This window comes from Pan paniscus, chromosome 6 (assembly GCF_029289425.2).
Source record: "Pan paniscus chromosome 6, NHGRI_mPanPan1-v2.0_pri, whole genome shotgun sequence".
Taxonomy (NCBI): Eukaryota; Metazoa; Chordata; class Mammalia; order Primates; family Hominidae; genus Pan; species Pan paniscus.
The window spans coordinates 43,909,708-43,937,343 of NC_073255.2; the positions used below are offsets into that span (position 1 = coordinate 43,909,708).

Consider the following 27,636-nt stretch of genomic DNA (forward strand, 5'->3'; position numbering starts at 1 on the left):
ACGGTGGGTTGGAGTTCTGGCCCAACTCAGAAACTACTCTGGAAACAGTCAAGTTTTGAGCTGGATTTTTAGGAATATTAGTCTGTCAGCAGGGGGCAGGATGGATTTTTGTATTTATTTATGGAAATCTGAAACCATAAAGAGCTGGATGTTTTTTGAAGAAAAAGTTTTTCTTCTCAACTTTGTCATCAGAACGGAAGGACAGGATTAGATGTATACACATATTTCATGTAATATTCATTTAAATAAATCTCTTCTTCTTCTAAGAAAAATCCTACCAAGAGAACACTAGTAGTAAAATCACGCTTCTAATACGCTGTGTGTGTTTGATGATACTGCTCCTGAAGGCCACAGGCAGGCTGGGACCACAGTTAGTGCTGTAGTGGCACTGGCAGTGGCCGGCTTCCCTCAGTGACATGAAGATGCTTCCAGCTGAACGAGGAGACAGAGCCCAAAGGCTGAGCCCTTGGGGCGTGGTCTCTGTGCACACCTGGGTTCCCCTGGGGCTCTACTGCCTTTGCTTTGTTGGACTAATCCCCGGACTAGCTTGGTAGTAGCTCTTCTCCCATTCAACTTCAGTCCTGGGGGAAAATGAGACTTTCCTTTTCCTTTCCAGTGTAGCTATGACATTCTTCCATCTTGTCCTATGTTACAAGTAATGCAGTCACACAAGCTGAACTCACTTCTGTTTCTGGAAGCAGCATATGGGTCAGTATGTATGTGTGTGCAGAGTCAGAGAGGTAAGATAGCTGGGTGAGGCCTCGGCTTCATATTATGTAGTTTCAGACACAGCTGAATGTATGCTAAAAATATCAACCAAAGCTAATCTTTGCTCTGAACTTCCCTTTTTCCTTTCCTTTCTCCCTTTTCTCCCTTCCCTTCCCTTCTCTTCCTTTCCTTTCCTCTCTCCTTCCTTCCATTCCTTCCTTTTCCTCCCTTCCATTCCCTCTCCCTTCCTTCCTTCCTTCCTATCAATCAATCAGTCAAACACACTTACTGAGAGCCTATTTTGTATCAGACATAGTGCCCAGTACTGGGAATTTCAACACATGTCTGCCTGCCAGGGACTCAAACATCTCAGCTGTAGGGTCTAACACCTAAGTGTTTTGGAAAAGTAAATCATTGATAGGTGCAGCAAACCCTCGTGACACACGTTTACCTATGTAACAAATCTGCACGTCCTGCACATGTATCCTGAAACTTAAAATAAAAATAAATTATATTTTTAAAAAGAAAAAGAAAATGGTTAGCTAACAGACAAAGTATCATGATTGTTATTGCATCTGTGATGCATTGCCAATATGCAATATGGGCAGATCTGTGGAACCTTTCCTCAAGTACACTAAAGACTCCATGTAAAATAGATGGGAGGAGCCAATATGGTCTCAAAAACTGGGAGTGGGCACTTAGGTCTTCCCCTATCTCCCTTTGAGGTCCTGGAGGCACCTCTCTAAAACCCTCAGGGCTTCTCAGAGCACAGTTTTAAAATGCTGGGACTAGAGAACAGGTCTTTCCATTCTGGAAACTATCTCACTTTTGCAAAAGGTTGCAAATGTTGAGATACACACACACACACACACACACACACACATTAATTAACAGTCTCTGCTAGAGTTTTTAAGATGCTAGAAAGTAAGCTCTTTTTAGGACAGAGACCAGATGTTCTCTCTTTGTAACTCCCAAGCAACTCTACATTCAAATTGCTAAATGTAAATTCACTTTAATCTGAGTTGTATTCTGATTAAATCCTGATAGCTATTTGAAGCTGTCAGATTATGAAGAGTGTATGAATATAGGGTATGCGTATGCAATGTCAATACTGTTGTATAACCCCATTACCAAAAGACCAGATCTAGATGAGCCTGGATTGAACTCGTATTGATGCTTTTTCACAAAGGCAGCAGAAATTGAATTGATGGTGCTATTAGGTTGTCAATACCAGTGTCTCCCTTTCTTCCCAGATAAGTATACATGGTTCATACAGTCATTTTAACCTCCTAGGGGCAAAGGAGCTGTAGAGGTTCAAGGTGAGGATTCCGAGGAGGTGTGTCCAACTGTGTGCTAGATACTTTGTAGAAGTCCAGAACTGGCAAACTCGTGTCTGATTGATTGTTATGTTGTTATTTCAATCTACAGGTTTGCATTGATGAGCGGTTTGGCTTATTTGCTTGTCTGTGTTTAAATACAGCTGTATCTGTTTTCATTATCAATTGGAGTAGGCTCTAGAGTATAAGCATAGTTAAGAGGACGTGGCATTCATGGTGGGACTTGGAGAGGGATAGAGACCCTATGTGGATACTGACAGGAGAGGAGGACACTTATCTGAGGTTCAACAAAAAGACAAGAGACCCTTAAACTGCCCATATGTGCACACTCATTGTTAGTAATGAAATAGCATCCTGTTACACCGAAGGAAATCCTATATTTGCTGCATTATTTTTTTTCTTTCAAGATGATTCTGGACATTCACCTTAACCAAATATTCCCTAGATAAAGTGTTGGGGATTAGTGGGAATAGCAAATAGTATAATTTGCCTAGGACATCCTTTTAACAGAAGCTCTAGACCTTATTTTACCGTGTAACTAGCTTGCTTGCCTCTAATGCAGTGTTCATCTGACTAGGGGTCATCACCCGGTGCAGTGGGTTGTGTTGCAGATGGCCTGGGGCAACACTTGTATGCACAACTATTAGGTTATTTTTGGTAGATAATGGTAGGCCACCAAAACTACCATTATGGTTAGAGATGAGTGAGGGTTTGCTACATCGTCCTCAAAGCCTTGCATTCTGGTTATGATGAAAACAAGCTCTCAGACCAAGAGCTGCCACACATTCAGATATTTATTAAACACGCTTTTATTGCCAATTATTTCCAAATAGTTTACTTGACTTGTCTGAAAGCTTAATGAAGTCATAGTTCTCTGTCATTTTAGATGAATCTAGCATACCTTGCATGAAGGTTCATTAAGGTAGATATGGCAAAGTTCTAGGAGCAAGATCTATAAGCACAGGCAAAAACACTTGCTAGGCCATTAATATTCTCTGCTTGCATACAAAGGTGGGGAAGGTCTCCAAAATATTTTAGCCAATACACATATTTTGAATATGACTAATTTAACCAAATGAGAACCCATTTCTAACCTCCATTAATGCTGGTCAATAAGGTACTAATTCTACCCAAATTAATATAAATGATACTAAGCAGCAAAATGCAGGGTGAAGGAGTGGTGGTCAGTGAACAGTGTTTGTAGTGGCCATGCCTGGAATGTGGCTTTTCTGATTGAACGCTAGTATTGGAGCATGAATATCAATTAAGGCAACTGATCAAACCCGGGGCGGAGCTCACGGGTCAGCAAACTTTTTCTGTAAAGAGGTAAATGGTAAATATTTCAGGCTTTGCAGGCCATAAAGCAAAATCCAGGCTGCCCCAGAGGAACAGATATGACCTTGAGAGAGGCAGCTCCTTTCAGGCAGGAGCAATTCCTGAGAAAGGACTCCTCTGCTGTGAGCCATTGAGGAGCAACATGCCTGGCTACTGGAAAATGAGTGCCTTGGTTCTAAAGGCGCCATTGCACTCCAGCCTGGCGACAGAGCAAGACTCCGTCTCAAAAAATAAAAAATAAAGGGAGGATCTGGGCAGTACCCCACAGCATCCCCTACAGCATCTATTTGAGTCTTCAACTTCAATAATTTGGTGACTCGTGCTCCAAACTGAGAGTGTGGAGAGAAAAGTAACTCCCAGTCAGTTAGATACCTTACTGTGGGAAGCGGTATTGTAGAAAATAGTCTATTTGTGTAATAGTTTTATATCTTTCAAAACATATTCATACACATTATCTGTACATTATCTCACTTGAGTCTCATAATATCTTTTTTTTTTTTTTTTTTTTTTTTTTTTCCCGAGACGGAGTCTCACCCTGTCACCCAGGCTGGAGTGCAGTGGTGCGATCTCGGCTCACTGCAACCTCCGCCTCCCAAGTTCAAGCGATTCTCCTGCCTTAGCCTCCCGAGTAGCTGGGATTACAGGCGCCCGCAACCACGCCCCACTAATTTTTTGTATGTTTAGTTCCACCATGTTGGCCAGACTGGTCTCGCAGTCCTGACCTTCTGATCCGCCCGCCTCTGCCTCCCAAAGTGCTGGGATTACAGGCGTAAGCCACCGTGCCCGGCCAAGTCTCACAATATCCTTCACGGGATATAGAAAGCCACATTGGTATGGGAACCAAGATGGAAGAGACAGCAATTCATGGTCCTGCCAGTAATTAGCGCTAAAATAGGCAATATCCATGGGGTCCCCTCTTTAGTACGCCACTGTTAAACACAGCATTTATTTTTAATTTTGAATGTCCTGCTTGATTTTCACAGAATACGTATCTTATATATTTTGGGATAGGATTAAAGAAAATTTCAGCCACACTAACTGCAAAATGGAGAGACACGGGGAAAGAGATAGCAGTTGGGAATGTTGAGTTGAGGAAGGAAGTGCATGCTGGGATCAATATTTGGCTGTGAAAATCTACTGTGGAGCAATCAAAGGTATGCATGTATAAGCTTTATAGTGAAGTGCATTATAATGGAAATTTTTGGCTGTTGAATATTTGCTGGAAATGTGGGATTTTCCACTTTTTTTCCAAAACAATTTTTGTTTGCAGCCCAAAAAGTGAAATTTAAAATAAAATAATCCGTTGTGGGTGAATTTATAATACTTTTAGCATCCTTCTTTGATCTTCCCAAATTTTCAAAATGTTCTACAATAAAGACGTATACTTACGTCAATAAAAAACACTTATAAAAATAAAATATGGTCTTATTTCAGAAAGTCAAGTAGAAGTTCTTATTTTAAAAAACTCCTGAAAAGGTAAGGAAATACTGAATGATGAAAAATTAGAAATGTTTTATAACTTTTGGGAGAAATACTCTTATATTAAATATCATATCAAGAGCTAAACTAATTAATAATATTTGGTAATTAATGAAAGAAAGTTTGTTTTTCTTCACGACTAAGGTAATGATATTCACACTTGAAGTTACCCTTTCCCCAAACCTACCAGCGCCTTGTTTCTTCCTCTTAATTCTGTTTGATTTCAATTTTTACCTCTTCTCCGTGGGAAAAACTAAACACAAAATATGACGGTGTGTTTGCACCTTAAATTGGATGTAGGTAATTTGTTTCTATCCTTTCTCCGAAGTTGAAATGTAGCATTTTGAGAGGAGGGAAAATCCAATACATTTTTTTCTTTATAATGAATGTAATTTTTCTATTGAATTCTGGGAATAAATGTGTTGTGTATTGTATAACTTTACCATACTCGAGTGCTTCACAACCAAATGAATTGTTTCCCTGGATTTTTGAAGCCTGCCTGTGTTATTTGCATTTTCCTCAAAGCTGTTCTGATGGACTGTTTCATCATTAGTTTGCATGTACGTAAAAATATGCTGGACCTCTTTCAAGCTCAGTGTAGAGAGATGTGGGTATTTCCATCATGTGGCTGCCACTGGACACGGATGCTTTGCTGAGTTAATTATCTCGCTATCTTTAGTTTCTCCGACTATAAAATGAGAATGAATATGTTTATCAAAACTCTGTTGGTTAAATTATTGAAGGTCTTTAGCCAAATTACATATTTGTTTATGTGGTATTATTTTTAGCAGCGTGGTTAAAAAAAACACAAAGCCCAAGTTGAATTCTCCTTCTTAATACAGTACCCCGTATCTACTCTTTAAAGGCTTTATGATAGAAGTACACTGGGACATCTCTATTTAAAAATTATATGAAAGTACATCAGAAGTTAGCATATAATGACAGTATATATGGTTAGTATATAGTAAATCAGATATCATATATGCTAACTACACATAAATAAACTAAGAAACATTAATTAGGTAAAAGTTGTTAGAATGTGAGAAGCACTACACAAATATGTACTTGTAGAAGTGGTTGAGTTTAGTATTATAGAATTATTAAAAATTAGTGCAGTAATTTACAGATAATCGAACCTTGCCCATTCCAGATCTATTAGATAATATAAGAGTTATAAGGCAAAGACCTCCCATGGTCAGATAATCTTGGGAAAGTGCTAGAATAAGAAAGTTAGATCGACTTCTTTCCTGGTAGACTTCCCTGCTGAGTTTTCCACATGGGTATGACTGCAGAACTCTTTCATTGTAGAGTATCTTTTGGGGCAAGTGTTTTGTGGAATGTACTTTGGGAAATATTGTTTTATTATAGCCTTTTCACTTTCTAGACAAGAAAACCAAGGCCAAAGGTGGTTAAGTGGCTTGCCATGTTTATCTAGAGGGTGAAGCTGAATGCAAGCCTGGGTATTGAACACTATCTGATGTCCTGTCTACTATACCATATTGCCCCATAGATTTCATTCAAGCAATGTCAGTCAGAGAGCTGTTTTGTTCCTACATTCTGTAGGGAAGATAATACTACACACAGTATGTCTGGGACTAGGTTATCCAGGCTTTAACACCCTTCACAGCCACTGGCTCTGGCTCATCATCCAAAATCTGGGATACCCCATGAATTACTAATTCCATAAGCCTTGAATTTTTCACTCAATGCCTACTGGGTAAAAAAGGTGCTGACTTTTGGAGATGAATTGGCCAGGGTTGAAAATGCAGCTTTACCACTTAGCTGCGTGCCTTTGGGGCAAGAAACTTAGCCCACTGAGCCTCCGTCTCTTACCCATACAATGGGGCTAATACCTTGCATAGCTGGGGTAACATTAGATCCATCTGAAGAGACTGTCTGGTAAAGACATTCAATAAGTGGGACCTATATTTATTCCTTCATAATGCTTGAAGGAGACAGATAATCACTGTGTAGTTTCTGATGGTGATTGCAATCCTCTCTTTGTAGGACAGGGTGAAAATTTTTGTTGCGATTTTGCTAATAGAAACTACTTCTGCTTCTCCTTTTTCCACCATCTGGTTCTTGGGTCTCTGATGGCCCCGTGAGTGTCCTGTATTGGCACATGCCACATCCTATTGCACACATGCAATACTGTTCCATGGTGGACTAGTCACTTTCTTCTGTCAGGGTTGATAAATGAATTGCAAAGAAGTCTCAACATCTTCTATTGTGATAGTAACAATTTCAGAGTTTCAAGTAAGAAACTTCATCAGCTCTATTTTACTTCTCACCTGCACTAGCTACTTCTGTTCCTGTTTACCGCTGCAGAGATCCTTGTACAGGTTGAAGTTGCAGGTCTCTTACATTTCTACAAGCACCTACGTAGATGCATGTTGGAAAATCCTCTCTTCACTCTGACAGAAAGGATTTCACAGACTGCTATGGCTCTTGGCAGAGAGAGAATGACTTCCAAACCGAGTGCTACTTGAAAGAGGCACTCCCCCATCACTTATAAGTCTGTACTCACTGGTTACTGCTTGTGACACATTTTCAAATGGACCCCCCAGTGGCTGCAGCTGTGATTAAAAGCTGTCTGCTCTCTGCCTCACTAGGGGTTTGCTGTTTAACCATGTCATGCACACACACACACACACACACACACAAATATATATATGGGTTAGAGCTGCATTATGGAAAATGTAAAGTGTTTTGTAAGACAAAAAAAATTAAATGAGTACTTGAATGACACACTCTTGGATTTTCAAAGCTCAAGTCGGTGAGAGGTACTAGTTGGGAACCTAGCCATGTATGAGGTATATAAAAGTAATTTAAGGAAGAAGAGCTAATGGTCAGTGAACATATACCATCTGCCAGTGCATGTTTTGCACACATCAGCCAGACAGAACATCTTAAAGATTTAAGTACACTTGAACTCAGCAGCTGCATTTCAGCTCGTCAGTGTGATTCGGGTTTCAGTTTGACCCTTCACAAATAAAGCAAGAGTAGAATATTCTTTCTTAAGTTTACCCAGATATTCACTGGCACATTAATAATCATGTCTGATTTATCATAAGACTGCTATTCTCAACATAAGTTTATCATTAACATTATCTTAAAAAATGCTCAGATGAGCAGTACAGCGACAGAGACTGGGTGTCTCAAAGGTATAGGTCACACCCCTTCCTTTAGATTAGAGAGATTGAGGATTCAACCTTTTAAAAAGTAAAAAGAGTAGACTAGAATGTAAGCCTGGGATCTTGACATCACATGACGAGTATACTTAGGAATGCCACGAGGTCAACCAACGAGCGTTGTTCCCTTCCCTACCCACCCACCCACCAACTGAATCAGAACTCGAACATGCATGCTTTCTTAGATATTTAGGAAAGAGATCCAGAGAAATCTTGAGAATTGTGTGTCTCTTTTCCCTTCTGCCTGCCTCCCCCATCTCCCCCAAGTTTCAAGCGCTCCAAATCCCAGCAACAAGACCCAGTAAACAAAATGCAAATCTATCACTAGCAAATTCAAGCTGACAATACTGTGAATCGACCACATTGATTACATTGATTATATTTCAAATATTTACAATATGGTGAGACAAGTCTAATTTCTTTTCTAAAGAGTTCAAGGTAGGTATCACCATTTCTGAGGGGGGAAAACAATGGAGAAATGTTTGTGGTTGCTATCTGCAATAATCTGGTGCTGACAGAGAGTAGTATTTTATTTAGTAATTAACAGTGTAAAGGGGAAAGGAGCTGTCATGTTGGTTCTTAAGCTGGGGAATGTGATGAAAGATGATATCTGCGATCTCATCCTTTCCACTTGTTTAGGATTGTCAGGATGAGAAATGTCAGCATTATGAAAGCTCGGCTCTGCTCTTGATATGATAAAACCCTTCAAAAGCCAGTCTTTCTCTCTCCCTCATCCCCCTCCTTTCTCGCTCTCTCTCTCTGCACTTGCTTTTTTATTTATCCTGTTTTGTTAGATGGCAGAAATATAATTCTTTTCTTTCTTCCTATTATAAGCCACCATTTTTGTTTTATTATATGTTTCACAACCCCTAATGCCCCACTGAAAATTACCTTGTTAAATGACAGTGTTTCAAAGCCATGAATCCTTTCCACCATTCCCTCAGAGGTTTGAAACAGTCAACAGACTGTAAAGAATAAATAATAAAAAAGTATTGATTATTTTGATGACTGTGAGATTCAATTAAGTATTAATTTTGCCCTCCAGTGGACCTATCAAGGTATTCAAAAGGGAGGATTCGGCTCAGCTAAATGCGTGCTGAGTGCTTCAGCCTTAAATAGGGAGAAAATGTGTTTACCTACAGTATTTGAAGAAGTGCATTGATGCACAGAGTCCAATATTTAAGTGCTGTGCAAATTAAGCCCTGGTGACAGTGACATTGTTTTCAATGGTATGAGTATTGACTAAAGAAGTGCATTTGATGACAGCTTAAACTATTTGTATTGATTAACATTTTCATAGATTATCATGTGTCATATCAAATTCACTTTTCAAGCATGAATACATTAAAAAAAAAAAAAAACACAGGCATACCGCAACCAATGCAATGGTGGGACCCGGGAGCATGCCGCCCCACCTGCTTCTGTGCTGGTCACCTGTTTCCTGCTCAGGAACCATTTAGGCATGAACTTGGCAATAAATAGCTCCCAGATCTCACAAAAAGGGCACTTCTTGCTCTCCTTTCCTTCTGCATCCGATATTGTGCCAAAACAATATTATGCATCTCAGTTTGCAAATGGAATAAAAGACTACACTTGGAAAATATTTCTGATCCTAAAATGCCCTCCTTAATGAGCTGAAGATAAAGCAGATCTAAATAATTAGGGGGTAAAGTTTGTCTTTTCTGAAGGCGATTTTTGTTTTCTTTTTCTTTAATGCTCTGGGTGTACGATGCTCTAGGTATCCGAATTATTGAACACAGTTTGTAAGTATTTTCCCAATTCCTTAAAAAAAATTTAAATCAATTTTCGTGTATTGTGTTGTGTATTATTTGCTTTAAAATGTTCATTTGATTTGGGGTCAGCTCCGGTTCCCAATCTGGGACCAGTGAAGCCAACTTCTAAGGGTGCTTATAGAATTTACATAAGAAATATCTTTTATTCCATTGAAAGCCTTTCGAGGTCTCTTTTCTCCCTATCTTTTTTTCTCTGCTCTTGGGATAGGGTTTAATTGCTTCTCCCCCGGGGAGAAGGCTTCTTAAAATAGCCCGTGGTTCCTCCATAGGGTGCTCTTCCTTTTTAGTATATTGCTGAAGTACAAGCCCAGCACTTTCTTTTTTCTTACTGCATTAAAGACAGAACAAGGTGTAAAAACATTCGCACAAAAGCATATCCCACAATTAAAGCTGTGTTGGTTAGGTTGCTTTCAAAGAAGTTTTTTTTTTTTTTTTTCCTCCGAAGCCTCCTGAATCTCTCACATGCTAGTTGAGCTTTAATAGGGTGGGGAGTAATGGAGAACTCATCGGATCTGTAATAGCTCTTCACTTGACTGCAGCCAGCAATAACAGCGGGAGCAGCCAGAGATAAGAGAGAGAGGAGAGAGGGAGAGTGTGTGTGGAAGAGAGAGAGAGAAGAGAGAGGGAGAGGGAGAGAGAGGACACGCACTCTAAAGCTGCCACTTTTTTTTTCCTCCCCTTCACTCTTTTCGCCCATCCTAGGATCCAATGATAGCTGGACAAGTCAGTAAGCCCTTGCTGTCAGTGCGGAGTGAAATGAATGCGGAGTTGAGAGGTGAGGACAAGGCTGCTACTTCAGACAGCGAGCTGAATGAGCCCCTGCTTGCGCCTGTGGAATCAAATGACAGCGAGGACACTCCCAGCAAGCTCTTCGGTAAGTCTGTCTAGGTATTTCATTTCAGTACTACCGTGTTGTCCGGAAGAGCAATCCAACCCCCCCAACCCCCCCTTTTTTTCTGTTGTTCATTCAGTTTTCCCGTTAAGTACTAAAAAGGAGCATCTTGGAGATGCTAAGCCACTGAAGCTGATTCCAGCCGGCTAGGAGGATGTCCTCCAAACTTTTACCAACAAGGAACTTATTCGCTGCCCATTTTGACTTGTCAAATATTGCTAGAGTCCCCAGGCTGGAAATTATTTGGAAAAAAATAGAAAGTGGTAATAATAATCAGGAAATCGGTTCCATTGTGAGAATTGGTTAACATTTATTGAGTAAATATCGACTCGGTTTCAGGTTGCTTCGCAGCCTTTTGTTAAGGGGAAGGTGAGTAAAGACATTATCTGTCGTCTAAAGATGGGAGAGGAGAACTGAAAAATATCAATACAAGTCGTGCTATGCCAGGTAAACAAAGGTGGACACAGGAATTGCTCTGAGAAATAACATTGTGTCATCACAATCAGAATGAATATTTCTTCTTTTTTTAAAAAGGTGATGAGGAAAGAAAACAGGTTCTCTAATTCCCTCCTCTATCCCTCTCCTTTTCCACATTGTGTTTATAGCATCATAACTAAAAGTAGAGGCAGCCCAAGACCTTTTAGGAATCTTTGTTTCATAAACAAAACAAGAACAAGCAGAGTGCCACTCCAGCAAAGACATCTGTCATTCAAACAGATGACACTCTGTAAGCCAACTCATGCAACTGTGATCTCTAATCAGAAAGGGGAGCGGGTTGTTGAGGCGCGTGCCTGAGTGATAGATGTTAATGGATGCCTCTGCTGGAGAAGCACTTTAGGGTACAGAGTGACGTTAGGTTTTCAGAACAATTGCTCCTGAAACGTTTGCTTTTAATTATTTTCAAGTGCGTGTGTGTGCACACACACATAGACATATATATACATACTAACCTGACATATATATATCAGGCAGAGTACTGCTTGGTCTCAGGTAAGAAACAGTCAAGCACCTGAACTTCAAAAAAAAAAAATCATTACATAGACTACTACTTTGTTAAGAAAGTCAGCAATTTGGCTTGAAACACAGGCTTTATTTATTAATTAATTAATTAATTAATTTATTTATTTTAACCGACAGAAAGCAAGCTGCCCTGAGAGTTTGGCAACTCTAGGCTAGCTTGCTTCAACAGACAAGCTTTTCCCTAATTTTAAATGCTTAATCAAACATTAGAGAGATGTCACAGAGCAACTCTGCTTTTCAGATCTTCTCTGGGTACAATACTGTTTTATGCTTAACAATATACTAGATTCCAATTTCAAGAAATTTTGGTAGCATCCCTTCTTTGAAAAGCAGCAATGCCACCTCTGACATGAATTTCCAAACCTGTACATTAGAGTTTTAGCATTTTCACCCTAAAGAAATTTTTTTATAGTGTAAGTTTTTATCCATATAGGAAGAATTATGTACTAAAACCTTCACTTCAATTTTAGGAGGGTAGTGAGAAAAGTCAGATAAAATGATAAATTACAGAAAGGTAAAAGCCATGCCCATGCCCCTCTAATGTTGAGTATGCTAAGTAAGCACTTTGACTTTTAAAAAGTAATCAATTTTGAGTTCAACAAGCTACAGATAATACCTTTTTGTTCCTAAACTTTGCATGCATTTAAAGTAAAAGTAAATGGATTTTGTAGACTTGAGCTTGGACCTCCAACTTGTTTTCTTTCAAGTAGTCCAGAAGAGGAGTGATTGATTTTTTTCATTTGTTTGGGGTTCCCAGTGTTGAACACTGTTATAGATTTGTTATGCTACGTCTTACTGATTTGCATGTGTAGAGAAAAAAGCTTCAAAATTCCAAGAGGGTCAAAGAGATTTGAATTAAAAGTTTAATGGCATTTACTAAGGATTCGTAGTTTAATGTTAAAATCATAATGGATTTTAGAAGGAATCCACTTTTCATTTTGAAATTCTCAACTTCTGAGTTTGTGTGAGAGAACACAGCAAAACCTACATCTTACATTCCTTTTGAATTCACTTAATTGTCTTTGGTCTCTAGACTGTTTTTCAAACACAATGTGAGTATTTCCCAGTTTCCAATTAGATCAAGAAGAAATCAGTAGATTAACAGTTTTGAGAACTTGAGAAAAAATTGGAGACAATATGAGAAAGAAAGAATAGAAAGGATCAGGAGGAAGACACTCTAATATTCTCATAAGGTTTCCTTTGCGGGGGCCTGTTTTGCTCTTACTCTTTAATATTACTGGGACTTGGCCTTAGCAATTCTAGTTTACGTAACTGACTAAAACTTTCCAGAATAATTCTGTCCCAGAATTTTTAGCAACTTTGGCAACACAATTTAGGGAACTATGATTTTCTTTGATATGCATATGTTCAAGTCTGTTTTTTGTTTTTAGATGTAGTCCTGATTGTACCCTTTACTTGATAATGAAGAATTGCATTCTGCCTGAATAGTTGACAGCATCTATGTTTTTATCTAAACAATAATTTTCTAATATACTCTCTTTCTCAAACTGTCATTCTTCTATATATATACCGTATTATTGAAAATTGGGCTTCTCTAATGAGATGGCCAGATTATGACAAATCATGTGCATCTTGATATGTTTAGTTTCATGGAGAGACATTAACCAACAACAGGAGACAAGCAGAGCTCAGGGTTTTTTTATTGTACCTGAAATTTCAGTATAAATGGATTTCTTTGAAGCCTCTTCCCCCATCTGTGTACTGTTCAAATTAGCAGTCCAGAGGACAAGTCTGTTTCCCTCACAGTATGGTACCTTCAGCCCAAAACTGCAGGAGAAAGGCTAATACTGATGCCCTCTATGGATAAACAAAGGAAATTCCAGGAACCATTGGGCCTTTTATGCCTCTCCTTAAATTGCACCTCTGCACTTAACAGCATCCAAAGGGAAACATACTGTGCAGAATGTTTCAGTGCTCTGAGCAGCTCAGAATACCAGAAGGAGAAAGGAGAAGCCATATGCCAGCCTAAGTAGAAAGTTCAGAAAAGGGCCCTTGTGTTTTATAAAGTAATTACATCAGTGGTAACGTTTTGCTTAACTTGAACAGCCATGGAAACTAAAGTACACTTAGGAGAGATGAATCCACATTTCATTGAGAAACATGTGGTTAGGTAGTTCTCTGTGATATCATTAAGTGATGCATTATTTATTCTTCTAAAGCCTGTAGGATAACTATCTCCTTTTTCAGTTCATGACTGTATTATGCTAAGCTCTGAGCTGTAAGAAACAGTATAGAGGAGAACAGGCTTGCATGTGGTTGGGGGTGGGGGATTATCAGAGAATCTGGCGCTGTGTCTCACAGGGCTTTAGCTGTGTGATCAGATGAGTGATGCTACATAGAGCCAGTCATTTAATATGTGACTAGTGATGTACATATTGGAAACCATTCTCAAAACTGGCCTTTGGCAAACAATCTTAAAGGGAAGAGGTTGCTGTGTTTCTCTAGTGACATTTATAGTACTCGTGTCAGTGTGGTGCTTCACTTTTAGTTATGCCCATCAAGAATTCAGTGTTCCACATTCAGTCAAGTTGGATGCTAAAATTCAAATGGTAGCATCAACAACTTGGTTGGGAAAATGACCGCGGAAAGGATAAAAGTAATATATATCCTTGGAAAAAATATGTGTGCTAAAGTTTTCCCATGCACTCTCAGCCGAAGAAGTGAAATCTCATAAAACATGCCCTAAATATTTTCTCCCATATATATTTGAGATTTGAAAGATGATTTATTAACAGTGTTTCTCCTGGGAAAATGTTTATTGTTTGAAGTTAAACCTCATGATTTCTTTCCTTTAAGTCCCAGCTATCTTGGGTGGCTGTGTTAGTCTCGGTGGCCGGCTTCTCAGTTGTACTACACTGTGCGTGAATTGGGCACACAGCTAAGAGCCTTGAGCTGAGATGGAACTACAAAACCATGTATAAGCATTGCATCCAAAGTAAAAAATTTGTGGTTGATTTTCTCTTCTGATATTGTGCTTTCCTAGGATAAAAGAAATTGCATGCAATGATACTTGTAAGAGTGGGTATTTTCAATGCCATTTATCTGTGAGCTGTTGAAAAAGGCCTTAAAGTTGGCTCAGGGATTCCTCCATGCTATAGAATGTACTATATTGTGTATTTCTTTTCCTTTCTGTGATCTTTCTCACAGAAACATGCATTATAAGATTTTTTTCTTTCAAATTGCCATCCAGTTTGACTTGATTAGAATTTATGGCAGTGGAGTCGCTTTCAATGACAAAAGGATAAAGGACTAAATTGTCTATCACCCCTTGAGACAGTGGTCTCTGAAGGTCAGCGTGGAGGTCATTGCAGGGCATTATGGGGACTGCATTTGGGGGTGAGGCTGCCTCATGCCCGTGCATCAGTGGAGGCCTTCATTATGGGATCACTGTCTTCATTACTTTATTTAAACGTCTCTCTCCAGGCTTCAGTACCTTGGGTATTTATAATATTCTGATTAACTATTCTGGAGCCAGTAATCAGTACCAAGAGCTTAAACCCAAGAGGCATTTAGCTTGGAGGTGATGAGGTAAATTCCCTAGAGAAATGTATTTATTTAAAATATGTATCATGCTTCTATATTTTTTAAAGTTTCTATATTATATCAATTGAAAATTTATACCCCTTTTCACCAAAGAAAGTTTTGCTAAAGAAATATTAAAAGTGTATTTTTTAAATCAACTAAATAATTTGGTAATAGATTTATGCAAAAACAGTTATTTAAAAGAAATCTGTAGAAACCTGTATTTGTGGAAGTAAGTGAGATGCATAAGGTATTTGTCAAAAATCATTTATGGTTTAATAGTCAAACAAGCCCTTGTCATGCTGCTGACTACTTGAGTGAAAAAAAAATGCACATTTGGATACAGTTCTTCCATTTAAGAAAGTCTAATGCACTGGGGTATTTTTTAAAAAATCAGTGAGAGGCTGTGTGCATTTGGACAATTTTAGTTTAGTAGATTCCCCGCCCCGCCCCAGAAAAACCACTGTAATGCTGCATTGATAAATAAATCCACTTTAAATAACATTCATTTGTAAGCTTTGAAATAAAAATAAATCCATAGAGAGAGGCACTGGTGTTCAAACTTTTCACCATATTCGTTTGTGGAGCTGCTCATTTCTAAGTGCACTTCAGTGGGGGACAGTGCACAATATGTGTCAGAATCGTCAGTGGGGACCTTCCCTTGTGCCTGCCTTTGCTAGCTCTTTGCTATGCCTGGGGTGCTCAGGCCAGGCCTCTGTTTAAAGCAGGAAGTTCAATACTGCAGTGTCCAAGGATACTCCATGGTAGCATATTAGCAAGTCAAAATACTGATATGGTTTTACTTTTTTCTCCCCTTTTATTTTGATTACTGTAATTCTTATATTTTGTTGTTGTCATTAAATGGTCCTAAAAACAACAGGAAATAAGGTATTAGAAATGACATTAATCTGTACATCATCCCTCCTTCAAATGATCCCATTTTAGTCTCTTGAATGTCTTGGATGTTTCTGACTTAAAGGTTACATGGTATTACAGTGTTTTTGTAGTTCACCCAGCCCAGTTTATGTCATAATTAATAAATAGAGGTGCATTCCAGATTCAAGCTCCCAAGGCTCAGCCCTTAAGAAGACTGCTTTCGCTCTTAATTACCTGCTTTAATTATACAGCTAGCATTCCCCTTCTCAAGAATTGACCAAATACGTTTTTCTCCCACTTCAACGTTGAGATTTCACTTGACCATTTCAAGTGGACCTTGTTTGTTATGAGACAGCCAACAGTTAATTTGTGAGAGAACTGGCACTTTCTTTGATTGACGACCTTGCTGGTTTATATTTGGGGATTAATAATACATCAGACATTCACACATTAAAAAGAAAGTAAATGTGAAGAGGAAGGGTAGAAGGTTCAGTTCTGCTACTGGGCTGCCCTGATTATTCAGGCCTTCCCTGGGAATGCAGAGGCAATCAGAGAAGCAGGCACATTTGCCCAAATATGCACCTGGCTCCATTTAACATGTTTCTTGATTTTTTATCCTAAAGAAAAAGATAGCAAAGTGTTTATACCAAACTGGCACCCTGTCAGGGGGCAATCTGTATAAAGTTTCCCGCTGTCAGGTTAATAAATTTTTAAAAAATATCCAAAGGCAGAGGTAGCTAGAGAAAGCTCATAGTAACAGTTGCCATTCTCCAGCGGATGGGTTTCTCTTTAATATCCAGCCTGGCTCTGGAATTTTCTTGTTTGTTGTCTTCCTGGGTTCTGTACTTAGCTGGCGTTTTTGTTCAGCTTTTCTTTTATTCATGCCATTTCAGTCTTACTTTTTAAATGTTTATCTTTTTAAATTTCAAATGTCTTTTCTTTGAGAAACAAGTAAGCATAATTTGTTTTAATTTTTTATATGGTATTTTGTAGTTGAACATATACTTTGTCATGCTATGACTCTGAATGAGCTTCTAAATCTATCAACACTGGGCTTTTCTTTGGGAATACCTTCAAGTAATATTTATTCATAAAGGAGTATCTGTGCTTTGACAATATGCGGGCTTCTGATGAAGTCGATTATTAAACATGTTGATCTGATTCTTAATCTTTTCAATGTAAACTTTCACCTCCTGATTGTCAAAGTCAGATTTCATAAAAATGAAACAAGGGTGGACTTGTTTGGAGACATCTCCTACTCTGTGCTGTGACACTTTATGAGCTATCAAAAATGGATTAAGCCCTTTTAGTGTGAATGCAGAGGTCAGAAAGAATAACATTAGATCTCTTGAGGCTAAAGAAAGTTTGTCATTCGCAGAGAAATGGAAATTAACTTTGTTTTATAAGTATTTCAGGATAGTTTTTTAAAACTACCTAACCAAGATGCATACCCCCGAGATCGCTTCTTAATAATTAGCTTCCACTTTAAAAAATTTCCTAGTATGTTATATGAATGTCTATATTTTATTTGAGGATGGAAAAGAAAATCCATGCCCAAACTTCTCTTATAGTTTTTCCTTCTTAAGTGATTTTAAGGTCTTATATGTAACAAGAATATATTGTGATTTTTTTTAAATTAAAAAATTAGCTACCTGGAACAATATAACTAATAGTCAAAGCAAGTCACTATTATTGGAGGACCACACTGCCATTAAAACTATTTGAAAATATAAGGGAAAAATGATCAGATTATAATTAGAGAAACTAAGTAATATAATTATACATGAACTAAATGCTTCAGAGATTTGCTATACAAAAGACCATTTGAAAATGGGACTGTATAATGAAATCTGCATTCATTAAGATGGTTGAAAATGTTCTTAGTAAATAACCAAAATAAAACCTGTTAGTTTAGCTCACGAATGAAGTAGAATATGAAGGTATTTTTAGGATACTTATGATGTCCCAATGATAGCCAACATGAAACAGTTTCACAATTTAATGAATACGTGTATCCTGCCATATATTGTTTGGCATTAAGTAGTTTTCTTAGTGTTTCATCTTTTCCTGTAAAATAATTAGTGTTTCTTGGGATTGACTGATGTACCTTCCAAATATTTTGTATTTCTTTAATTTCATCCTATTAATGAGAAAAAAAGCATAATTATGACAGAAGTTTGTGAAAGCCAAGAAATTCATATTTAAAGACTGATATTAACACAGTGTTTTAAAATAGCAATGCAAATTTATCCATTTCCTTACCACTTCCATACTTTATTTTTGTTTCCCTATATTTTCTTTCTTAGGCACTGTGAGTGCACAGTGAAAAAAGTGTAATGCTATCTGTATAAAATATTTGTGTGTGTCTATGGTCTGCTTTTCTCCATATTTTCTTCATGCACATATAATGCTTCAAATTGTCTTACTGAATCTGTGGTATGTATGTATTTTCTCTATTATAAAACTAACAAAGACTTATTTATAATAATAAGCTTTCTTTTAGTTCATGCTATCCATCCATCACTCAAATGTACTTCTCCTGTATATTTAAAAAATAGTTCCCTGATAAATTTATCAAAATTAATAGCCTACCAAAAAAGGGAAACTAATTATACTGTAGTATTGCTTCAGCTATACTTGGGCTAGAATCCAAGTTCCAGTGTCTTCTTCGATGCTGCTATTTACTGAGCACGGGAGACAAGAAGATTCCTCAGGATTTGCGCAGTTTAATTCAGTAAAGAAATCTGGGGTTTTTGGACAACTTGACTTATAGAAAATATATGTATTTTTAAAGCATACCAACTTACCCAAGCTAGGGAAGACTCTTGGGATCTAAATATTGGGAATCTAAATATTTGTCTATTTCTGGGATAGACATATATCACAATATGAATATTTATCCTTTTCTTTTTTTAAGTCAAAGGCATTTTATTCAATAGTTATTAAGCACAATTTTTTGTTACACATTCCTGTAAGGATTCTATGCACCTATATATCAAGGTAGAGTGAGTGATTGGTGTACAATAAAGAAATCATATTTTAAACATTTACTATTAATGTGGTATTATTAATCTCCTTTTGCAGTTCTTCATGACCACATATGTGGTGATTTGTCTTTTAATACCAATATGGCAAGATTTATTTTTACAAATTAATGATTTGGGGTGACTTCCTGCAGGAGGGAATCATCACTGTCAAAGCAGAAGAGAAGCTAAGGGGTTAATATGATTTAAAAATGCAAATATTTGAAGCTGTTTTAAAAGCATGAAAAATTATTATTGCACATGACTTTTTGCTCAAATTGACCCAGGGTAAAGGAGAATAAAAAGTCAAATGGAAACCCACATGTTCCTGTATTTAAAAATGTATACACATGGAAGTCATGTGGGGAGTGAAATGCACTTCATCAAAACTGGCATTTTTTTCAATATACCTACTTCATTTCCCAAAATATTGCAAAATAGAAATGTGTCAGAAAGGACGCTTGCTATTTGCAAAAGGAGAAGCATGCAAAAAATATTGCATGAAACTCCTATTTCAACAGATCCATTTAATTAAATCCATACACTATTCTATAATCTATGAATGGGTAAATATCCAGAACAAGGATCCTCTCAATTATGAGGGAAAACTTTCACAAACTTTTGGGAGGAACATATGTCACTGTTTTAAGTGTTGATTGGCTCATTTTATTCTGATTCCTAAGATGAAGGCAGGTTTTAGTCTTAAGCCTTACCCAAGAAATTGCTCCAATTTTCAGGTAGCCTAGTTGATTTCTTTGCTCTAGTTTGAATATTTACTTCTCACATTAATTATATCCTGTACTCCTAGTAATTTTCTAACAAGCCAACTGGAATCTGCAGGCCATCAGAAAAGTGTTAAAAATTATGCCTCGTGTTCTAAAAGGAATTAATGTCTACAGCTGTCTGCTTACAAAAAAAGAGCTGGTCACATTGGAGATTGCTGATGGCATCGAGGTGGTTGCAGTAGCCTAGAATGGTGGCTACACGTCTTGTCATCTGTAGTGTATCAATATGTTTTTATAATGATACAATAACCTGAACCCTGTAACGGTTTATGGTCCTTTTGAGAATTCTTATGGATTCTTAGAGTGACGGAGGTCTGAGAAAAGATCCTGAAAGCTTTCACAAAATCTGGCTGGGTGACAGAAAACTAGCAGGACTGTGATTTAGCTGCTAAGAAATCCTGTTGACCAGGAACATCGTTAAACTTTTAAGTTAAAACAAGAACCACAAAACAAATGGTAGATGCAAAGGGTAAGGGGTACCCAAAGTGGCAGCAAAAATTAAAACGTGCCGAAGATTCTTAGATAAAAGGCAAAATGCAGCAAGCCCATTGTTGATCTTGATCTCCTACTTAGAAATAAGCATTTTTTAATATACCATTCTGAATATTGCAATGTGTGTTGGAAATCTGTATTCATGCATTTCCTTTATGGAATCTGTCAGAACTGATTGTTGCTCTTTCATTTTCTCTGGCTATTTTTAGTCAATGATAAATAAAGAACTTGAATTTTGAATCTGGCACCAGTGAGATATAGAACCAGAAACAGCAGGAAATAACCACGATGAGTAACTTCACATCAGTATCTGCACGGAGAGCTCAGTCCTCTTAACATTTGTAATACTGCTAATTTCTATGGGCTTTTTAAAATACTTCCACATGAGCTCTCAAAACCCATAAAAGTGTGGCATGTAAAGTAAATTGTTTGTCACTTGCCGACGACCTGCCATATTTATTGTCAGGAGAAATGGACATTAGTTGGAAAAGCAGTTGTTAAAGGCCAAACAATTTTTAAAGATGGCAAAGATGCACGAGGGTTTTCCTTTTTCTAACAATGAGCCACCCCTTCAGACATCAAAAGACAAGATAATAAGACACTTCAAGCACAATTCAAGATTATATTCAACATCTAAAGGCTCATCTCTTGTCAGTTTGCATTTACTCTCCCAGGGATGTGATGCTTCTATCATCTTTCTGTCAAGAGGAGTCTGGCAGAAGAAGCGAGGGCTCTTATTTCACACACTTAGGGTTTTTTATCAAATAGCCCACACTCGTTCTGATTCAGCCAAAATGGGGGGATAATTTGAAGAAGGTCATGCACAAGTACAAAAATCTCATATTGATTTGTGTGATTAGAAGGCATTAAAATTGCACGTTTATGTTAGTTGCTGAGATGTTTTGTCAGTTTATCTGGTAATACACTTTTGCAGCCTAGAAAAAAAAAGACTTAAAATTTAAAAATAGATGGCTGAAAGCCAAAATGGTTTGTTTTAATGTGGCTGTGTTTGAACGTTTAGCAAGTGAACATAAAAATAATGTAAAGCTTTTAGTTTAACAATATTTGAAATTATCTTATAATGAAATACTTCATGCAACATAAAAGCAAAATAGCACAACTGTGCATATCAGGTGAAACAAATATATATGTGAAATTATTTTTTAAATACTTTAAAAATTGATTTCATATCTTTAATATATAGATAAAAAGTGATGACATTTTCAATATAAATTTAATTATGAAGCTGTTTTACAATGGTTATCAAGTTTTTAACATTTTGCACTCTTTGAAATTACAGTGTCATTATATTTGTCATTTTATGCCATTCTTAGTATATATGCCCTTTTCCAGAGAGGGTACTAAAGAATAAATAAAAGGCTTTTTATTATTATTATTATTCTCTGTCAAAATTCATCACATTTCCTTCTTTGCTCTCTGACAGTCACAAAGCCATACAAAGAAACATTCTATTTTGGTGGGGGCATGTTTATAGAAGTTAGAAGAACAATCTTTTCCTCTCAAAATAAAACAATTGATGAAAATAAAACCATGATATCCTGGGATCATTTCTATATTGAATCTTTGAAATTACTTTTCCTAGGAATTTTCATCAACTCTCTGTTGTCTCCACTTCTTATGTTTTTCTCCTTTGCTGTGAAGTGTTTTGAAACTGGATTTCTTACTTTTGTGCCACTTTCAAAACAAAGGAGAGGTACATATATACTGTGTAGTTACAGTGTAGAATAGAAGTGAAAACCCATAATTTGCCCTATTTATTAAATGAGTTTTTTCTATTCAATACAGTTTATGTGTTCAACATGGAACAGTGAATTGATCCATTCAATAAATGTTTGTTGAGCACCTGCTCTGTGGCGGGGGCTGTGCTGTGTCCTGAGGACTCAGTAGAGAAGACACCACATAGAATTGATCACCTAGCTCACCCACTGTGAGGTATACTGAAGATGCAAAACTGAACAAGACATGGGGACCCCACCCTGAAATAGCCCACAATCAGCATCATACATTGACATTCTATTTTACTTGATCATTTCTGGTAGCTTTTTAGGCAATTTTAAGTCTTCAAAACCATGCTTTTCAAGAGTTGTTTGTTGGTTAGAAACCTCATTTGAGAAAAAAACTATTATCTCCAAAAAGTAGGGAAGAAGAAAGGAGTATTAAGCAGTTTGTGACAGATGACATCAGCAAAGTTTTCCTCACAGGGTTTGGTGCATATGCCGTGGAACACAATTGCTCTTCTTTAGGGATTGTCTCTTAATCATGTCCAAAGGGAGGATGAATTAGATTATTTCTTCCTGCCTGTCTTTTCTGCCTTCATTCTCCTCCCAAAATTCTTGTTTGTCTTATATATTTTTTATTTTTTTATTTTTATTTACTTACGTTTTTACATGTGTTCTCTCAGCAGCCAATACATTTTATTTATTTATTCATTTATTTATTTATTTTATTTTTATTATTTTTTTGAGACAAGGTCTTGCTCTATCACCCAGGCTGGAGTACGGTGGTATGATCATGGCTGCAGCCTCAACCTCCTGGGCTCAAGCGATCCTCCCACCTCAGCCTCCTGAGTAGCTGGTACTACAGGCGTGTACCATCACACTCAGCTAATTTTTTTTTTTTAATTTGCAAGAGATGGGGGGGGGTCTCACTTTGTTGCTTAGGCTGGTCTTGAACTCCTGGCCTCAAGCTATCCTCCTACCTTGGTCTCTCAAACTGTTGGGATTACAGGCATGAGCCACTGCACCTGGCCATTGTCTTATACTATAAAGTAGTGCTTCAAGGCTCTGGAGTCAGGTTGTGTGGGCTTGAGTCCGGCTCTACCACTTTTTCACTGGCTGGGTAAGGTAATAACATGTTGAAGCTTCAGCTTCCCCATCTCTGCATGGAGGTATTGCTGGTACGCCACAGGGCAATCTTGAGCTTGAAGTGAAATGACACATGTAAAAGCCTATAGAGTACCTGGAATGTAACCAGAGCTCAATGAATATCACACGTTGTTAAGAGTTGAAAATGTACTTGCTATGTTTAGAAAGAATCTGATTAATTTTGGGCAGCAGATACCATAAAACCAACAAAAATTGTGGCCTTTGGAAGTAACCATGCTTCTCCATAAGGAAACATGAGCCCCCAAGGGTCCTCCTGATCAAAGAAAGGTTCTGGGGATCTTTGCTTCCTAATGGCAACACCCCTTCTTCAGTCTTTGCTTTCTCTTCAAGTCCATTCAGGAAAGAATTCAGACCATAAATGGATTGTAAGCAGGTTCTAGAGGGGACAATAGTTCACTCTCTTCATCTTATGGAGAGTACATAAGTGAGGTGGTGAGCAAGGATGGAACAGGGCAGTTACACATCTCACTCTTCTCTAAATTTAAAATGTTGGAAGGTGTGATTCTTTCAAATAATAGCGATTTTAAAAATAATGTTGGCCTTGAGAAGTGCTATGAAGCCAGATGTCTGTGGGCGGCAGCAAATGCCTTTCTTCCTGGTGGTGTGGTCAGATACCCTGGGGGCAGCCTGCCTTTGGGTGGAGTTCCTCCCAGGGGCATCCGCTGTCCCTCCCTCCCTCCAAGGGAATTTGCCAGCTCCAGGCCAAGCACTTCTATCTCTCTGCCTTGACCACACTGTTGCCCATGTTGGGAACAGAGCATTTGTCTCTAGTTAAATGTCCAGAGATCTTTCATAGGATGCTTTTGTGACCTAATCAGGGTAAACTACAGAAAATTTCAGAGAGAGAGAAACATTCCATTGAAGTGTTATGACGATTTTAGAAAAATGGTGCTGCAGAACGATGGTAACCTGGATTTGAATCACCACCCTTGACCTAGGCACAAGGCTATGAGCTTATGCCTCCGTTTCCTCTTCTGAAACATGAGTGTTAAAATACCTATCTGATGGGATGTTGAAGATTATGTAAAGGAAGGCAAATAAGATGCCTGCACATGGTGGTGTTTAATAATGAAAGCCCCTTCCCCTCACTTCTTAGCCCAATGCGTATTTTTCCAAGGTCTGAGAAGTGACTTATTCTGATGGGGGTTCTCTTGGGAGCGTGGATCAGAGATTAATGATCAGCAGGGGCTCTGAACGTTAAGATCTGTTTTCTCAACGTAGCTTTCTCCGTAAAAGCCAAAACTCAAGCTAGATGTAGAGAGCATAACCTTTGCTCTGGAAGCAAGGGATTTGACTAGATTGTGGGTCTTCTCTGTCCCAGCAGAGAGCTCTTTTCTGCCCCTAAATGGAAGTGCTTCTCTCAAAAAGTTAGTTATGTGTTAGGCATGGGAACATGCCTTCAACTAGAAATTCATGGAGTCCTCATTCCTTAAGGAATTTTCATAGCCAATGTTTAATTGGAATTTTCAAATCTTCAAGAATGAACCCTTTTCATATATTTTTCAAAAGGAACAAACCAAAAATAAGATGGCAACCTCAAAAAAATCTATCAGTGCCACACTTCCAAGGGTTTGAACATGCTGTGAATATTTAAGTAGCTTAAATTGACATTTGGAGCCATCATTGGGAGGAAACATGTTATAACCTTTGTTGGGAATATTTACACATTTTGGTTGAGATCCGTAAAACCTAGTTCCTCTTATATACACCAAAGTCATCAGGATCAGTAAAAGAACATCTTTCTGTTGTTGTTGTTGTTGCCGTGGCAACCCCACACATTTTAAATTACATATTCATGCCCTATGCTCATTTCTTAGAAATCATTGGCACTTCTAAAACCACTCATTTAACATGTGTCGATCAATGTCAATAAATATATTGTGATATTGAAAAATATTAAATCATGGTTTCAGATTGAATTAATGTACATGTTTGTGTTAATGTTAAGTAGAAGAGACAAACTCTCTTTTAAGCCAGTGGCAATGACCATCCCCTTCATATAATGTGACAGTTTTGACTTTCCTCACTGAATTTATAGCTGTATCGCCCCTTAGATGTCCCAGATGTTATTACTGTTCCCTCTGTGGTTTTGTCATTGGGTAACCAAACTTAAATCTGTCTCCACTTGGCTGCACCCCTGAGCAGTGTCAGTGTGGAAAGAATGATGTTGGGAAAACAAATACAAGGTTGGGCTACATTGTACACAGGAATGAAAATCCACATCTTCATTCTATGGCATGAATTGGGTCTAGCCTTCTTTACTGAGCCTGTCACCCAGCTCTGACCCGCCTTTCCACACCATTCATTTCCAACCACCATCTAGATCTTCCAATTTTTCATATTTTTATAAAAGTTAAGTGTATTCTTTTTTTTTTTTTTGAGATAGAGTTTTGCTCCTGTCACCCAGGCTGGAGTGCAATGGTGCGACCTTGGTTCACTGCAGCCTCCAACTCCTGGGTTCAAGCAATTCTCCTGCCTCAGCCTCCTGAGTAGCTGGGATTACAGCCGCCTGCCACCAAACCCAGCTAATTTTTGTATTTTTAGTAGAGACGGGGTTTCGCCATGTTGGCCAGGCTGGTCTCAAACTCCTGACCTCAGGTGATCTGTCCGCCTCAGCCTTCCCAAAGTGCTGGGATCATAAGTGTGAGCCACCATGCCAGGCTGTGTATTCTTTTCGTAATCAGTCCTGACTAAAAGTCAGCACTTAAGAGAAGAATTGCTTTTTCTAGGCAAGATTTTTTTTTTTTTTTTTTGGTACAGATTTCTCTTATATGTTCCATGGTTGTTCAAACATCTTCCTTCCTTGGGGTCCTTGAAATTTTTGCGGTCTTTGACATCCCTGAGAATTTGCAGGCTGTGGGATTAGGGTGGGGAAAGGGGAGATGTTGGTCAAAGGGTGGAAAGTTTCAGTTAGGAGGAATATGTTTCAGGGACTATAGTTAATAATCATGTGTTGTATATTTCAAAATTCTCAAAAGAGTATATTTTAAATGTTTGCACCACAAAGAAATAAGTATGTGGTATGATGGATGTGTTCATTTGCTTGATTTAATCATTCCACAGTGTATACATATAACAAAACATCACACTGTATTCCATAAATATATATGGTTATTATTAGTCAATTAAAAAATTTAAAACAAAATTGTAGCTTACCTTTTTAATTAAAAATATTAAAGTAGGCTTCCTCACTCTAAGGCTTTCTTTACAACAATTTGCTCATGAGAATGGCAATACTTTTACACTATCTTTTGGAAGGACACCTTATTTTTTGGTCTTCTGATCCTCCAGAGATGTATTTCTTTTTTCCTAACAGCTATCAGCCTTTATGAAAAAATCTACAGAATCATCAGAGCAGTACATTGTTAGCTGATAACACTTCAGTTTCAATTAGGTGAAAGGGCCAGGTGCAAATAACCGTTTAATATCTTGACGTGCTGTCTAAGTCGCTTATAATGAATTTATTGAGAGGTTAATTTATTCAAAAATTAACACCTATTAAGTGTGTCCCCAGTTGCTCTTCCCCCTTTCTTGTGGTCAAAATATTCTGGCTAAGCTTTTTGATTTCCAACATTACAATGACTCTTGCCTTCTGCTGCTTTCCAACTACTTTCTCATTTTTTACAGCCTCTTTTGCAGCCATTTCCACTGTTTGCCTAGTATTATCATGACTCGTGCATTTGTCTGCCTCCTTGCTGGGTAGCTAGCCCCTAGAGGACAGACAATAGATCTTGCATATATTAAGTGCCAGATAAATGTTTTTTGAATTGAACTGCTTCTGAATTCGATGTTTCTGGACATCATCCACACTTGGCCAATATTTACTGAATATTAAGGGAAAATAGACTCTACCCACAGGAGTCTACTATCCTATCTAGGGACAGAGGTAAATATATACATATGTTTATATATGTATGCATGTGCATATATATACACACACACATACATACAGTGATGTGTCACTTAATGACAAGAATACGTTTTGAGAAATGTGTTGTTAGGCAATTTCATCATTGTGTGAATGTCATAGAGTGTACTTACATAAATCTAGATGGTGGAGCCTACTACACACTTAGGTTTGTATGGTACAGCCTGTTGCTCCTAGGCTACAAACCTGTATAGCATGTTACTGTACAAATACTGTAGCCAATTGTAACATGTTGGTATTTGTGTGTTTAAGCATAGAAAACGTACAATACAAAATAAGATATAATCTTATGGGACCACCATGATATGTGCAGTCTGTTGTTGACCAA

At 37.8% G+C, this 27,636-nt stretch overlaps 1 protein-coding gene across 4 annotated transcripts in view; it reads left to right on the forward strand.

Moving 5' to 3' along the window:
- The window catches only part of POU6F2 (POU class 6 homeobox 2), a 491,076-nt gene that overhangs the window by 97,419 nt on the left and 366,021 nt on the right, over positions 1–27,636 (forward strand). For all 4 annotated transcript variants that reach the window (XM_057302852.1, XM_057302850.2, XM_057302851.2 and 1 more), the window contains exon 2: positions 10,546–10,717. In XM_057302852.1, the coding sequence (XP_057158835.1) occupies positions 10,546–10,717 (172 nt within the window). The remainder of the gene's footprint in view (positions 1–10,545; positions 10,718–27,636) is intronic.